Below are 17,232 nucleotides of genomic sequence, written 5' to 3' on the forward strand. Positions count from 1 at the left end.
TCATCCTTGGGAGCAATTTCCAAACGCCTGAAGGTACCACGTTCATCTGTACAAACAATAGTACACAGGTATAAACACCATAGGACCACGCAGCCATCATACCACTCAGGAAGGAGACACGTTCTGTCTCCTAGAGATTAACGTATTTTGGTGTGAAAGGTGCAAATCAGTCCCAGAACAACAGTAAAGGACCTTGTGAAGATGCTGGAGGAAACAGGTACAAAAGTATCTATATCCACAGTAAAACGAGTCCTATATCGACATAACCTGAAAGGCCACTCGGCAAGGAAGAAGCCACTGCTCCAGAACTGCCATAAAAAAGCCAGACTATGGTTTGCAACTGCACATGGGGACAAAGATCGTGCTTTTTGGAGAAATGTCCTCTGGTCTGATGAAACAAAGATAGGACTGTTTGACCATAATGACCATAGTTATGTTTGGAGGAAAAAGGGGGAGGCTTGCAAGCCGAAGAACACCATCCCAACCGTGAAGCACGAGGGTGGCAGAATGTTGTGGGGGTGCTTTGCTGCAGGAGGGACTGGGGCACGTCACAAAATCGATGTCATCATGAGGAAAGGAAAATGATGTGGATATATTGAAGCAACATCTCAAGACATCAGTCAACAAGTTAAAGCTTGGTCGCAAATGGGTCTTCCAAATGAACAATGACCCCAAGCATACTTCCAAAGTTGTGGCAGAATGGCTTAAGGACAACAAAGTCAAGGTATTGGAGTGGCCGTCACAAAGCCCTGACCTCAATACTATCGAAAATTTGTGGGCAGAACTGAAAAAGCGTGTGCGAGCAAGGAGGCCTACAAACCTGACTCAGTTATACCAGCTCTGTCAGGAGGAATGGGCCAAAATTCACCCAACTTATTGTGGAAAGCTTGTGAAAGGCTACCTGAAACGTTTGACCCAAGTTAAACAATTTAAAGGCAATGCTACCAAATACTAATTGAGTGTATGTAAACTTCTGACCCACTGGGAATGTGATGAAAGAAATAAAAGCTGAAATAAATCATTCTCTCTACTATTATTCTGACATTTCACATTCTTAAAATAAAGTGGTGATCCTAACTGACCTAAGACGGGGAATCTTTACTAGGATTAAATGTCAGGAATTGTGAAAAACTTAGTTTAAATGTATTTGGCTAAGGTGTATGTAAACTTCCGACTTCAACTGTATCTCTGATCATGGCCATTGATACCTAGCCTGTGTTTGATGCTTTGCATGTCTCTCTGCTTCCCTCCCTCATCCATCACAGTAAATGTGAATGTCGGCCAGGTACAGAGTAGGAGGCTACTACTCTCAATGTCCCCACTATATGCTTGGTAATCTGTGCCAAGGATGCCTTCCCTCCCCATTGGAGAATCGAGACACTGTGAGACAATGTATTCTGCAGCTTCAGATGGTCAGTACAAGCACAGCCCATATGCAGCGTCTCACTCCCCTTCCCTCAGCAGATTCATTGGATTGATACATATGCTCCAGTAGGGTGCATGTTAGTATCAATGTAATAACCAATTGATGGTTTGTTTCCTAAAATTCATAAAAGTACATAAATCTAAGCAATTTGATTAATTTGAGTGATTAAAAACATCACATTTAATGACACTTACATACAACTAAAGCCATGAACAGTGTACACCGACACAAATGGACCCATTGGACAAAATCTATAAGCTATGTGGCTGACATTTTCTCTGATTGGGTTAATACAAAAAACATCACATTGGCCCTGCCCACCGCTCATTATTAACTACATAGTTTGGTTGCTTCGTACTCCACAGAGTTTGGTTGTCTGACACTGAAAGCCTGTAAGGAAGCCAGTATTCTGGTCACTTCAGAGCTGGACAGTTTCAGTCTGTGACGGAGCAGACATGAGAACAGGTCCATTGGTTGAGCCCCTGGAGGAGAGAGTCGGTTGACCCTGTAGCGGATCTCCACCAGCTGCAGCAGGGCCGAGTCCTGGGATCCCTGAGTGTACGGGTAGTCCAGCTGCAAGATCAGGTCCTGGATGGTGTCCGGGTCAAAGTGCATGCTGTATCCAAACAGCTGCATGCTGTTGATCTTCATGTAGCCCATGCTCTGGGATGAAGATGCCACCATTGGTTCCACGGTGCCCTCCGGTGATTCCAGGGACACTGTACTAGCGTTCCTGTGTCCCCTAACCTCTGGCCCCGGAGCCAATCCTGGCACTGAGTCCCTAATGCGGCTCCTCAGGTAGAAATGCACTGTCTCGAAAAAGCTCTTCCACCGGTTGCCCAGCGTCAAGGTCCAGTTGTAGCAGTCCAGGGGGATATCCAGCTTGGTCCGCTCCCAGTCGGGGTAGCCATGCTGGCCGATGGGCATGGTCCAGCTCTCCGAGTGGCTGCCCCCGAATGGGTTGACGAACATGGACAGCGCAGGCTCCAGCGAGCTGTTCTTGGTCAGGCACACCTGGAGCGCCACCCCCAGGAGCATGTGCACACGGTTGGACTTGTAGCGGTTGCTCTTCAAGGTCAGCAGCATCCTCTTCCGCCACGACGGGTCAAACCAGGCGTTGAGGCGAATGTCGTTGCTGACGAAGATGCCGTGCAAGGTGATGCGCGGGTCCCGGTGCTGGAGCAGGTAGCACAGCTCCAGGTCCTGGAGGTCGCGGTCGCTCTCCAAGCCCAGGTAGGGGTCCGTGGGGTCAGGCACGGCGGGCCGGCACAGCCCCTGGCCCAGGGTAAAGCCCGGGTTGCAGCTGGAGCAGCGCGTGCGGTTCTCAGAGGAACAGGAGGTGCAGCGGGGGCCCTCTCCTACTGAGCAGGGGATGGGGCCCTGGCAGGGGGGGTGGTGGTAGGGGCAGGAGCAGCTGCGGGTCTCCACAGAGTACAGGCCGATGTGGTCGTTCTCACTGCAGTACAGAAGGGACAGGATGTAGCTCAGCCAGTAGCGAAGGGGTCTGAGGACAGAGGATAGAACATACTGTAGATGAGGGTAACTTCTTAGTCACTTTACATTTTGATTTCTTAGTAAATGTACGTTTTCTTTTGTTTTGGTCACTTTTGTTAGTCCATTTTCTTGTTTTCTGTCCATGAGATCCAGTCAGGTCTAAAATTATTGGGATCCTTTATAAAGATGAGCAAAAAAAACCTGTATAAAATAAATAATATTTGTATGCAAAAAAAAAGGGAACTTTACCCAGTACCAGGACAGAGGCTGAAACTTGGTTACAACTGGATCTTCCAGTGAAACAATAATCCCAAACACACATCAATATCCACAAAGAAATGGTTAATTGGCCACAAAAATCACAATCTCAATCTCAGGACTTAAAACCTGTGGGTTGAATTGAAGAGGGCAGTCCATAAGCGCAGACAAAGGATATCAAAGAACTGGAAAGATTCTGTATGGAGGAATGGTCTAGATCCCTCCCGATGTGTTTAGAAAAAGGCTCAGTGACATTTTCCTCGCAAGGTGAGGTTTTGAAAGGTATTGAAAACAGGGGTGCCAATCATTTTTTAACCCTTATCTTTTTGCGCAAAATAATATTACTTGTTAAACAAAATCTTTCTCAGAGCAATTGTATTAGTATAAACATTTTCAAATTGGAGCAAACAATATAGCTCAGTATTTATTTTATCCAGTCTTGTTTGCTAATCTTTATCAAGGGTGCCAATCATTTTTGACCTGACTGTATGTGAAAAACATCTCATCAGACACAGCAGGATTCATACTGCACATTAACAGCAATAATATCGTAAATTGAGTGGGATAGGCAGATCAGAAGCCCCGTTTCTGCTCCCGTAGGCTCAGCTGTTGCAATGCAAGCCAAATCAGACCAAAATGAACATGTTCATCTAGTCGTGAATTCCCCCTGAGTAGGCAGGTGGGTGGCGATGGAGAGAGCCACACGAACACACACACACACACACACATACACACACACACTTTTTTGTTCAATGTATGAATACGGCATATACTAACAACTCAGTACAATTACAGAGCTATTAAAGAAAAAAATAATATGGGATTCTGAGGTTTCATGGGAACACATGCAAAAAATGTACAAGTTTAATAATTCTGCACCTCCATCAAATCCCCCTTTACTACCAGCGAGGTGTGATAAAGCAGTGTAATTGGATTGTGGATTGAGGAAGCAGAGCTTGCCTATGGCAGTAGAACTGATGTATTGTGCCATTTAGTTAATTTCCTATACAAAGAATGGCTATCAAAACAGAGCGGTCAGGAGAGAGGAAGTTATGATAAAAGGAGAGCTGCTCTGGAAAGCTGGAGTAACTAATAACAGGTGGGCCAGGTACAGGGCATAGGGCTGAACCAGGAAACCACAGTAGTCACAGTGCTAAAACCATTTATAGTTTATATTTTTAGTCATTTAGCAGATGCTCTTATCCAGAGCGACTTACAGTAGTGAATGCGTACATTTCATGTATTTTTTATATTTTTTTGTACTGGCCCCCCGTGGGAATCAAACCCACAACCCTGGTGTTGCACACACCATGCTCTACCAACTGAGCCACAGGGAATGCCGTTTACTCAGAATCAGTATTTTTAGAGGTACAGTAGCATGGTCCCAGATCTGTTTATGCTATTTTGCCAGCCCCAGTAAGCACAAAGAGTTCTGGGACCAGGCTATCCAAATTCTAAATTGAATGTACTTCAGACTGTAGTTTTGGCAGTTAACATTCATTAAAAGTGATTGCATGTAATTCGTTACTTTAGAAGAGGCATGATCAAAGCGCAAACGTTTGAATGTCAAAACGTTTGTTCTTCATACTCCTTTCTGAGTGTGGACATCCCACATTATCCGAAGACTTATTGTGACCTAGTATTTAGGCCTAACACAACTCCTGAGCACTGTGGTCTTAGATACTTCGGACAAGAAAGTAGAAACGGTTCTAATTGTACTGCAATAAGCGACTGCCGGTCGTCCAACTATCCTTAATTCGGGTTTTCCCAGGTGAGACTCAATTTCTACCGTCAGCACTTCTTGTCTCCTTTCAAAACTTCTCAGCTTTTGTTTCCCAAAAGTACATTTCTTTCTCGTACAGTGCATAAATCAGTTGCATAAATACAAGACAAGGAATTTTAGGGGGGGGACCTCGGGTTGAACGGACCCCCTAAAAATACTCTGTACCTCTCCCTCTGCAGCACTATTCTGGGCTGATGGCGGCATCTCTTGCTAAGACTGAAGAGCTTGTTAGCGGCGCGACGTGCTTTGTCGAGGAGCAGGCCGCTCGTGGTCTCCAGCTGCCTATAGCGTTGGAGCAGACCCCCATCCATCCTCCACAAGTGCTCCACGACAGATGTGTTCACGGCGTAATGGGTTGGCAACCTTCCAACAAAGCTTTGGAACTCCTCTGGAATAAAACCAAAATAAGAAGAAAAAAAACATGAATAAGTGAAGTTTTATTTTCTCGGCGGGGAGGAGCATGAGCCATTGGGTAATAATAAGAATGTGGTAAAAACCTGTCTGTTCCCAGTGTTTTTCTATGTCCCAGAAAAGCAAACAAAGCCGAGTAGAAATAAACAACAGCACAACAGTGTGCTCAGAGGTACTGATTCAGGTTGTTCCTATTGTTTATGACTTGCTAGAGAACAGGACTGACATTATTTAATTGGAGCAAAAATGTATCATATTTTATTAACCACCTGTCTGTAATCTGGAGTAGTGAGGGATGGTTATCCAACCTCGGTCATTAAACTGGTAATTTATCAGATGGTGAGTAACTTGGAGTGGGTGCAAAAATACACTTCCAGCTGTTTACAGTATCGAAGCAAGCCCATTTAAATCGCCGTGTTAACCTATTATATCAAGGTTTTTGTTGAAACAATGGTATTTCAGAGGTCTTTCAAAGGAGTGAGAAATACATCGAGACACTTTTGTTATGTGAAGGTTTTAAACTAGTATGCACCCTTCTCCACGACCATATCGCAATGAAAAATTGGACAATGGGGATTTTTATTATTCCCACACATATGAATGCTTATTGAATGTGAGCCTGAAGACCTGACTCCCTACATTCAACACTAGATTGTTGCAAGTCATCGACAAGCTGGCTAAAGCAGAAACATACTGGCACCCAGCCTACTCAATTGTCGCTCATCACCAAGTACATTGGACTGTTGCATATTCAACTAACTCCAGTAAACACCTGATTCCACAAACTCCTGGTTGGCCAGTGTCCAAGTCTCCCTGAGGCGCAGTAGGTTGTTCTCCAGGGCCTGGAGGTCCGTCTGTGGACAGTTGCACTGTGGGAAGTCCGGGCTGCACTGGCACCAGCAGTCACTGGCCCTGCAAACAAACTGGCCCTCCGAGTTACAGCCGATGTAGCTGAGGGCTGCCTGGACGAAGCGGCTCCGCAGGTAGGCTGGTAGAATTACCTGGAGTCCTGGGGAGGCAAGTGAGACGTGGGTAAGTGTTTTGGGGTGTAAGAAGACAACAACAAGCAGGCACTGCAGCTACATTTCTTTAGAGGATTTACCAATTACAGTCATCCAGGGGTATGAATACGTTCCTTGTGGGTTAGCCTCGAGAGCCAATTCGATTCCGGATAGGAACTACTATCCCCTGTATTTGCTGCATTGGACCTCCTTAAGGATGCACCCCATATAGAGGCAGCTGTAGTAAGTTATTGTACAGTAGTCCCTCTAACTTGTTGGGAATAAACGAGTAAACCATGAAAGCCACACCTGATTCATTAATGTTCTTCCAGAGTGATACACCTGTTGACATTTTGTCTGTAGATCTAGTTTCAGAAGTACCTTGTAACTGGATCTTGTTTTCTGGACTGTGGACCAGTACTGAGCTGATAGAGTCAAGGTTGTCATAGTTACTGCATCCAAGCGGGCCCGTCCTGGTCTCAGTCACCTGGGGAGGAAAGGTAACAAATGAACTGTCAATGTTGAATGTTCATTAATTTACCCATGTTTTGTTTCCTGCATCAAACATCTAAACACATTCTGTGGATCTGAATGAGTTCTGAACGATTAGTGCTTTTTGAGGTCAGTTCGGTTTCGGTTCAATGATTTAAAAAAGAATCATGGTTTTTGATATCGGTTTTGATTATTTTGGTTGAATGCTGTAACAACAATTTAATAATAATAAAACAATAATAATAAAAGCCCCATGATGGTAGTGGTAGTATTATTTTCATTCCAAGTCATCATATCATCTCTATAGAGCTGCTGTCTGACAAAATCACATTTTTTTTGTTCTTCAACGTAAATAAGGCATACTTTTATGACTGCAGAATTACACCCCCTCAAACACCCCCACCCCCTTGCGAGCAAAACACTTTAGCAGCCCCCCTCATGACAGCGAAGAGAACAAATATACGTTTTAAAGTTCATTTCATGCAATTCTAATCATTTTGGCATGGGATGGAGAGAAAAATGTGCAGTTTTACAGCCAGAGATACCTCGCGAAGCAACAGCTGCGCTCTATATCCCCTCACGATTGTGCATTCTTCTGCCTCTTCCACAGCAGACAAAAAAGAAACACAGACCGGACAAGTAGATGCGCAATGGATTATGGTCATTGTAGTTAATTACCACTCCCTAGTACATCGCACAGTTTAGAGGTCCTGATTTATCTCTAGAGAAGCTGTGCGATGTGCGCCTTGAGCTCACAGAAAACCCCCCGAATCTGAATGAATAGTACACTACATAACCAAAAGTATGTGGACACCTGCTCGTCGAACATCTCATTCCAAAATCATGGGCATGAATATGGAGTTGGTCCCCCCTCTGCTGTTATAACAGCCTTCACTCTTCCGGGAAGGCTTTCCACTAGATGTTGGAACATTGCTACGGGGACTTGCTTCCATTCAGCCACATGAGCAGTAGTGAGGTCGGCCCTGATGTTGGCCGATTAGGCTCACAGTCGGCTTTCCAATTCCTCCCAAAGGTGCTCGAAGGGGTTGAGGTCAGGGCTCTGTGCAGGCCAGTCAAGTTCTTCCACACCGATCTTAACAAACCATTTCTGTGTGGACCTTGCTTTGTGCACGGGGGAATTGTCATGCTGAAAAAGGAAAGGGCCTTCCCCAAACTGTTGCCACGAAGTTGGAAGCACAGAATCATAGAGAATTTCATTGTATGCTGTAGAGTTAAGATTTCCCTCCACTGGAACTAAGGGGCCTAGCCCGAACCATGAAAAACAGCCCCAGACCATTATTCCTCCACCAAACTTTACAGTTGGCACTATGCATTGGAGCAGGTAGCGTTCTCCTGGCTTCCACCAAACCGAGATACGTCCGTCGGACTGCAATATGGTGAAGCATGATGAAGCACTTCAGAGAACATGCTTCCACTGCTCCAGAGTCCAATGGCGGCGAGCTTAACACCACTCCAGCCGACGCTTGGCATTGCGTATGATGATCTTAGGCTTGTGTGTGGCTGCTCGGCCTTGGAAACCCATTCCATGACGCTCCTGACAAACAGTTATTGTGCTGATGTTGCTTCCAGAGGCAGTTTGGAACTCGGTAGCGAGTGTTGCAACCGTGGACAGACGATTATTACGCGCTACGCACTTCAGCACTCAGTCCCGTTCTGTGAGCTTGTGTGGCCTACCACTTTGCGGCGGAAATGTTGTTGCTCCTAGACGTTTCCCCTTCACAATAACAGCACTTACAGTTAACCGGCACAGCTCTAGCAGGACAGAAATTTGACCAACTGACTTGTTGGAAATGTGGCGTCCTATGATGGTGTCACGTTGAAAGTCAATGAGCTCTTCAGTAAGGCCATTCTAATGCCAATGTTTGTCTATGGGGATTGCATGGCTGTGTGCTCGATTTTATACACCTGTCAGCAATGAGTGTGGCTGAAATAGCCAAATATACTATTTTGAAGAGGTCTCCACATACTTTTGTATATATAGTGCATGTGTGTTCCAGTAGTGTACTCATTAAAGAAGAACATCAACCCTTGGCCATCGCAAAATGTTGATTTTGTGGACAATTAACCATTTCTTTGTCGATTTTGTTGTGCGCTTGGAAGATCCACATGGGGCCAAGTTTCAGCCTCCTAGCAGAGGCAACCAGGTTTATAGCTAAAATGTCCTGGTACTGGGTAAAGTTCATGATGCCGTTGACCTTAACAAGGGCCCCAGGATCAGTACAAGCAAAACCGCTCCATAACATCAAAGCTCTACCACCGTATTTTACAGTAGGGATGGGGTTCCTTTCTGCTTATACATCCTTATTTCGACACCAAACCCACCAACGAGTGGCCAAAGAGGCTTTATTTTCATGTCATCCAACAAATGTAAACGTCTGGAGTTTGCTAAACACCATTGGCACTTGGATTGGAACTGGTGCTTTGGTCAGATGACATGAAAACAGAGCTCTTTGGCCATGCACACCAGTGGTGGGTTTGGTGTCGAAATAAGGATGCATAAGCAGAACAGACTACCATACCTACTGCAAAATATGGTGGTGGATATTTGATGTGATGTGTATATTTTCTTGTTATGGGTACACATTCTTTACCGACAGAATCCTGTCCATTCCTTGAATATATAATTGAAACACGTGGGTACAGCCTGATTCTCAGCAGTTTCATCTTGAGATAGACTATGCTACAACTCTTACATACTGAATCTGCACAGCGGGAGTCCGACAATAAGGAAAATCAACACGCTACACTTAGACTATTTCACATAAATAAATTATCAACAATAAAATGTTGCCAGCAGCCTATCCACTTGCCCCCCCCCCCACAGAAACATAGAAAAAATTATAATAAAAGTCCCCACAGCAGCACAGGTTTAACAGTTTGACCTCCTATACTGTATATAGTAACCTATTCTGTAGTGACCTATATTGCATATAGTAACCTATTCTGTAGTAACCTATATTGCATATAGTAACCTATTCTGTAGTAACCTATATTGCATATAGTAACCTATTCTGTAGCAACCTATATTGCATATAGTAACCTATTCTGTAGCAACCTATATTGCATATAGTAACCTATTCTGTAGCAACCTATATTGCATATAGTAACCTATTCGCATCTAACTTCAACTCCGTATGCCCAGAGGCAGAGGGCAGTCGAGGGCCTCTTACCCTGATGGCAGTGGAGGCAATCTGGAGGTGGTGGAGCCGGCGCAGAGTGCTCTCCCTGTCGGTGAAGTAGGAGGCAGCCAGCTGGTGAAGGGCCTCCAGGGTCACCGCCCCTGCCATGGCCCCCGTACCGTTGTGTCTGCTGCCCTCAGCTCCAGCCCCTGGTTCCGGGTCGCGGCTTAGCTTCCTCTTATCCACAAATATCGTCAAGGACTCCTCCCCTGATTACAAAGCAACAGGAAATGAGGAAATGGGAGACTGAGCGGCTGAGCCAGAGACGTTAATCAATGGTAATTATCTCCCATCTCTCCTTCAGGGAGGTTCCAATTATTCAATGACTGTGTTGAAGAACGGTAATGGGCAGAACACGTGATCTATGTTTAATCTCATCCCAGTTCAACAATCATACTGAACTGAGCTCTCTGCTTAAGTGTATGAAGCTCTTTATGCACATAATATATATGTATACATCACATCCAAACTGTATCATTTCCAAGTTACGTTTGGAATCAACGGATTCTGCAGAAGAATCTGTTGTATCTAAGTTACTGAATATATCTCAGACACTGAGAAGAGTAGGTTTTGACATGAGAGTTATACAAAATTCCCTCTGCAAAAACACACTTATTTTTAGTCTAAGACATTTCCCAGGGAACAATACTGCTATAATGCGGGTCAAGTAGGAACCAACATTCGGAGCACCCCTTTACTGTACCTCCCAGCGTGGCGGACAGTAGGAGGTGAGTCCCGTACTTCTTGATGATTTTCTCAGTGATCCTGCGGAGTGTGGGCCGCCGCCCAAGCTGCCTGATCGTGTGCATGAAGTCAGGGTCGAGGGGCGGAGCCAGGCCGCCACTGTTGTCACGCCACTCCACCGCCAGGCTGTTGACCTTCCATCGGCCAAACTCCCTGTAAACAACATCACAATAAAATGCTTCATACAATAGTTGATTGAGTTCTTGATTTGGGGAAGGAGCTTTAACTTTGTGAAAATATCACATTAAACTAAATAGGCTGCTGAGAACATTCAGTTCGAATGTAATTGTGGAATTCATTCACAGATAAACCCCAATGCAAACAGACACAACATTTGCAGACAGATACATGCAGTATCTCTCTTACTCAGACTCCGCCACGTTTGTTCTGACAGACTGCCACTGGCTAATAGACAGTAGGTCACTCTCAAGCCACATATGTTCACAGGTCTGTAGAGGTGTTTGTGACAGTAGGACCTTATCTTGCAATTGTGTTAGTTATTGCGCCATTGCCTTATTTCTTTGTAGCTTCAAGCTAGCTGTTGCGATGGAAAGAAACCTCAGTTGGGCAATGTCTTTGCTTAGGTGATCTCCACAGTACCATACTGCTACTGTAGCATGAGTCCTTATGGGAGTCCAATGCAGCACTATGAATGCATAACAAGTGCTATAAATTGTCAATGTGACCATGAACTACTATATGCCAGAGGGCCCATAAACCAGTGCAGCGTCCCTATAAGCATGGGTAACCATGTACCACAACTTATCCTGAACCAGACTTGAGTGACCGTGAAACATCTTAAGACTTTGAGCCATTTAGAACGCAATTAGAAACCTTTCAGGAAACCATAGAAATGCTTTGAGTATGAGCACTTGGGGCATCCATAGCAAACCAAATACAGTGCATTCGGAAAGTATTCAGACCCCTTTACTTTTTCCACATTTTGTTACGTTACAGCCTTATTATAAAATGGATTAAATCGTTCCCCCCCCTCAATCTACACACAATACTCCACAAGGACAAAGAAAAAAATGTTTTTTAGAAATGTTTGCAAACCTAAAACTGAAATATCACATTAACATAAGTATTCAGACCCTTTACTCTGTATTTTGTTGAAGCACCTTTGGCAGCGATTACAGCCTTGAGTCTTCTTGGGTATGACGATACAAGCTTGGCACAACTGTATTTGGAGAGTTTATCCCATTCTTCTCTGCAGATCCTCACAAGCTCTGTCAGGTTGGATGGGGAGCGTTGCTGCACAGCTATTTTCAGGTGTCTCCAGAGTTGTTCGATCAGGTTCAAGTCCGGGCTCTAGCTGGGCCACTCAAGGACATTCAGAGACTCCTGAGTTGTCTTGGTTGTGTACTTAGTGTCGTTGTCCTATTGGAAGGTGAACCTTCGCCGCAGTCTGAACGCTCTGGAGCAGGTTTTCATCAAGGATCTCTCTGTACTTTGCTCCGTTCATCTTTTCCTCAATCCTGACTAGTCTCCCAGTCTCTACCGCTGAAAAGCATCCCCACAGTATGATGCTGCCACCACCATGCTTCACCGTAGGGATGGTGCCAGGGTTCCTCCAGACGTGACACTTGGCATTCAGGCCAAAGAGTTCAATCTTGCTTTCATCAGACCAGAGAATCTGGTTTCTCATGGTCTGAGAGTCCTTTAGCTACCTTTTGGCGAACTCCAAGTGGGCTGTCATGTGCATTTTACTGAGGAGTGGCTTCCATTTGGCCACTCAACCATAAAGGCCTGATTGGTGGAGTACTGCAGAGATGGTTGTCCTTCTGGAAGGTTCTCCCATCTCCACAAAGGAACTCTGGAGCTCTGTCAGAGTAACCATCAGGTTCTTGGTCACCTCCCTGACCAAGGCCCTTCTCCCCCGATTGCTAAGTTTGGCCGGACGACCAGCTCTAGGAAGAGTCTTGGTGGTTCCACACTTCTTCCATTTAAGAATAATAGAGGCCACTGTGTTCTTGGGGACCTTCAATGCTGCAGAACATTTTTGGTACCCTTCCCCAGATCTGTGCCTTGACACAATCCTGTCTCGGAGCGCTACGGACAATTCCTTTGACCTCATGGCTTGGTTTTTGCTCTGACATGCACTGTCAACTGTGGGACCTTATATAGACAGGTGTGTGCCTTTCCAAATCATGTCCAAATGAATTTACCACAGGTGGACTCCAATCAAGTTGTAGAAACATCTCAAGGATGATCACTGGAAACAGGATGCATCTGAGCTACATTTCGAGTCTCATAGCAAAGGGTCTGAATACTTATGTAAATAAGGTATTCCTGTTTTTATTTTTAATACATTTGCAAATACAATTTCTAACCTGTTTTCACTTTATCATTATGGGGTATAGTATGTAGATTTAATGAGGAAATGTAAATGTAAATTAATCAATTTGAGAATAAGAGTGTAACGCAACAAAATGTGGAAAAGGGAAAGGCTCTGAACACTTTCCGAATGCACTGCATGTTCACCATTTTATATCACAAAGCCCTTGTGATTCACCATTAACTGTTTGTGATGACCATTACTCGCTACATACAGAGTGTACTGACACGTGTCACATCGACCTCAAGTGTTAATTACACAGTCATCCCATTGGGGACATGCAAACTCTAGCATTCTTAAGACGCAATTCTCTCTCCAGTCTCTACTGTCAAGACTCCTACTGCTCCATCCTCATGGGAGGCAATCAAATCACTGCCACGAGTAACGATCGGCAGAGAAATAATTGAGGAATAAGGCCGGTGTGGAGAATGTCATTACATCCAATCATCGTAACGAGAGGGAGACTGCAGTGCCTCTCCGGTTGTCACTTGATGGGCACTATAGATCGCACCCCAGCGTTAGCCTGCGGTCTTATTCACCAGTCAGCACTTATGGATTGGAAGCAGGGATACTACGCTAACGCTACACTGGTGGATAATAGTCTGACAGCTTCCTGTTCAAGACCCAGAGCCATGTGTAATCAAATGTGGAGAAACGGGAAGGCCCCCCCGGGGAAAATGGAGAGGCGGTCGAGAGGAAAAACGGACACCAGCGGTCTGTCGGTTTAATCACTTGTAACTGAATTCGATGTTAATCCACATGGTTACGTCGCTATGATTATATTCCAATCCAAACAGAGGACGTTTCAAAGCGGGGGCTTCATCTCAATTGAATGGATACCATGTTGCTTTTTCTCCATCCTCTAGAGAGAATTAAAATCAGTCGGAGCTGTTCCGGGAGATGGGTGATGGGACTCTGTGTGCTCTCAGAGAAGACTATAGCATTCTCAGATCCAATAGAAAGTCTCCTTTATCTAGCTTACCACAAGATTGTGAACAAGTATTGAGCCATAGTGGACCAGAGAAATAAGCTTTTTGTGCATATGGAACATTTTGGGGATCTTTAATTTCAGCTCATGAAATATGGGACCAACACTTTACATGTTGCGTTTATATTTTTGTTAATTATAGTAATGTCATGATATTGTGAATTGCAGTGGCACAAGGCCAGCATCATCCTATACTTGCCAATGATCATATATGGTTCCTTGGAAGTTTGAGCAGTACAAACACTTCACCTTCAAAATACAAAAATGAAAAATGTAAAAGAACGCCCACTTCACCTTCCATTTATTCCAGGCCATTTAGGAATGTTTCAGACGATACTGCTTTTCTAAAGCAGTCTGTATCCTTTCTGATACAGAGCATGAACCAGAGCGGAGAGTGTATTCAACCAAGTACCACCAACGCAAAAGTTAATATAATGTTAAGAGCACAGTGTAACACATGACCTCAATTTCAAGTTGCACTAGTTCTGCAGACACCATACCCATCAATGCGAATTTTGGCGGACAACCAGTGTATGTGTACTTATGTTCGTGTTGATGTCTGTGTTGACGCCACTTGGATTTGCATGTCCTTGGTGAATGTATGCAGTTGAGACGCTAATATACAGTGCATTCAATGTGAGGACTGAATTATAGCATACAGTTCATTCAGAAAGTATTCAGACCGCTTATATGCCGTCTAAGAGTCGTTTACACTCTCCACTCTGGTTCATGCTCTAAGAGTTGAGAATCACGTACTATAGGAGTGAAGTGCTGTTCAGAGAGGGAGATGTGCCACAGAATAGCTTACTTGTGTAGAGCTACAGTAGAGGGCGAAAGAGGGGTGGGGGCAGGGGGACAGATGAAGATGGAGGGAGAGAGAGAAGAGAAAGCAAAGATAGATACGGAGAGAGAGATTACCTGTAGATCTTGTATCTGGTGGTGTAGCCCTGCTGGTGTCTCTCCACAGACTCTGTGAACTCCAGGGAATTGTGGAAGGGCCCTTTGTCCGACAGCAGCCAGCCCATGGGCCCAGCACTACCGCCATCACTGGGTCCGGCCGCGGCGGCAGCAACCCCAGCCCAGGTCCAGCAGCAGAACAGGCCCAGAGCGACCCCCTCCCATAAGAGCAGCACAGGCACCTGTCTAAGACCGATACCCTGGCAGCTCATGCTTCACCCAGCGACTCCTCATCCTCTCCAAACTTTGCCTGTGTCCTGGGGGGACAACCCATTTGGGGGAATTTGCGAATTGGGGAATGTTAGCCTACTTTAATTGCGACATTTTATAAGCTTTAATATTGTACTGTATATGATATTGCATGAAATTGTACTACACTGAGATATTTGATATATTAAAAATTGAAAAGGAGAGCTGTGATAAATTCAATATGAAAAACGTAATAAACAAGTACATAAATCAACATTAACATTCCTATGCAATTTCCCGTGCATTTCCACGTCATACTTACGGTTGCATACAACTTGTTAATAGATAGTCCTTATATTGTAAAATAATATGCTTGGGTCCTTACCTGATTTCTGAAAGTGTGGAGATCAAATATGTTTATGTTTAATGAATCAAAGAGATCTCGAGGTTGCACGAGCCCTGATAAAAGGTATTTTCATTTTCCGTGTGGTCAAAATATGAAATAAATTCGCTCAACTGCCCGTGTTAGAATTGATGCGAGGCTGAAATACCAAACATGGGGAGAAAAAAACGTTTTTTTTCCCAGCCTTCTGAAAATAAACCACTTTATATTCCAGAGCACATACATCCATATATTGGAAGGCTCCTCTGTAGATTGCAGGTGGATCTCACATTTGCCTGGCGCAACAACTTCAGCCTCAAAACAGAAGGGAAGAACTCTGGGCGTCCGCCTCAAACAAGTGAGTAAAAATTGCGGTCAAATACAATAATTCACAATTAGTGAATTGAATACGCGTTTTTTCAACTTCTTTATTTTAATTTAACACTTGCTAATTTCATTTGTAACCCCTAAAATTCCTAAATCGTGTGCACAAGTAGCCTGATCATTCGTTATCGGAGTTCAATTCTCCTAAGCTCAGGCAGTTGCTGCCTCCCTCTTTCAGTATCAGTTGTGTGAATGATGGAGGGGGGAGCAGATTGGAGAGATCTCCGTTCTAGACAAACGAAACGTTGTTCACAATGCACGTTCATGTATTTCATTTGGAATTTGATGATTGTGAGCTCAACTGCTCTAGCAGCCACAGCAATTTCAATTTTGATGAAGATGGCAATGATGATGATGATGATGATTGGAATGACAACAAGGCTACACAGCTCCTGGTACTGCATCTACTAATCACAATGATGAACAGCCTGACCTTAGGCTGTAAATGTGTTATATGCATGTTGACAGATTGGTCATTTCTACATAACAATGTCTTGATCTTTTTCAACAGATATTAGTGTAGTATAATTGCATATAATCAATGAGCAATGGCTAGGTATTTATTGATATCTTCCAACCAGTATGGAAGCCTACCAAAAACGAAACAACATCAAACTTGGTAGTAGGTCCCTGATTGGCACCGTGCTATAGTTCAAATGAGTTTTGGCTCAGGATTTATTTCATTAATGATGCAATCGATATGTCATTTCGGTGATGGTGGAGACAGGTGTGGAGCAGATGCATAATTTTGATATTTTCTCACCACGGCAACATCACAGCTAGCTGAAACGCCGGCCGGTCGACACCTCTCACAAGATATGAACGCTGGAGTGACAGTAGTTGAAAGTGGATCCTCTGGGATTGAGGATTAAGGAGGGGTGAGTGAGTGGCAGGTGCAGGCGATGGATCGCTAATTAGACTGTTTCAACTATGAGGGAGCAAAATAATGAAAAGCTAAATGCCTGAACATGAGTACTTTGATGTCAGGTTGGTAATCCCCCTATATGTTGGTTGCTGTAGGAGCCGGCCCTTTGTTCAAGTACTTGCAAGTCATCATTATGTTTGTCATTCAAAGTGCAACGAGTGACTGACGAGAAGTGAAACTGTTAAATGGTTTGGACTGACAGAGCACATTAGGCTAGTCTCTATTTCTCTATGCTACCGAATCCATGGTCTGCAGTCATC

General features: G+C 44.4%; 1 protein-coding gene across 1 annotated transcript; it reads right to left on the minus strand.

The window, feature by feature from the left end:
* Window positions 1–1,039: 1,039 nt before the first annotated feature.
* On the minus strand, window positions 1,040–16,454 carry LOC106568732 (BMP/retinoic acid-inducible neural-specific protein 3). The gene is made up of 8 exons (XM_014139324.2): window positions 15,667–16,454; window positions 15,054–15,349; window positions 10,769–10,962; window positions 10,057–10,274; window positions 6,755–6,860; window positions 6,145–6,381; window positions 5,127–5,349; window positions 1,040–2,930 (listed from the first exon to the last, which is right to left on the minus strand). The coding sequence occupies exons 2-8, from the start codon at window positions 15,302–15,304 to the stop codon at window positions 1,757–1,759; spliced, it is 2,403 nt and encodes an 800-aa protein (XP_013994799.1). The 5' UTR covers window positions 15,305–15,349; window positions 15,667–16,454; the 3' UTR covers window positions 1,040–1,756.
* Between the last annotated feature and the right edge of the window lie 778 nt (window positions 16,455–17,232).

This window comes from Salmo salar, chromosome ssa14 (assembly GCF_905237065.1).
Source record: "Salmo salar chromosome ssa14, Ssal_v3.1, whole genome shotgun sequence".
NCBI classification, from domain to species: domain Eukaryota; kingdom Metazoa; phylum Chordata; class Actinopteri; order Salmoniformes; family Salmonidae; genus Salmo; species Salmo salar.

Coding starts and splice junctions, on each gene's coding strand:
- LOC106568732 (XM_014139324.2), bottom strand. CDS start 15,304: ATGAGCTGCCAGGGTATCGGTCTTAGACAGGTGCCTGTGCTGCTCTTA. Junction 10,963..15,053: donor ACCAGATACAAGATCTACAG/GTAATCTCTCTC, acceptor TGTTGTTTACAG/GGAGTTTGGCCGATGGAAGG. Junction 6,382..6,754: donor AAACAAGATCCAGTTACAAG/GTACTTCTGAAA, acceptor TTGCCTCCCCAG/GACTCCAGGTAATTCTACCA.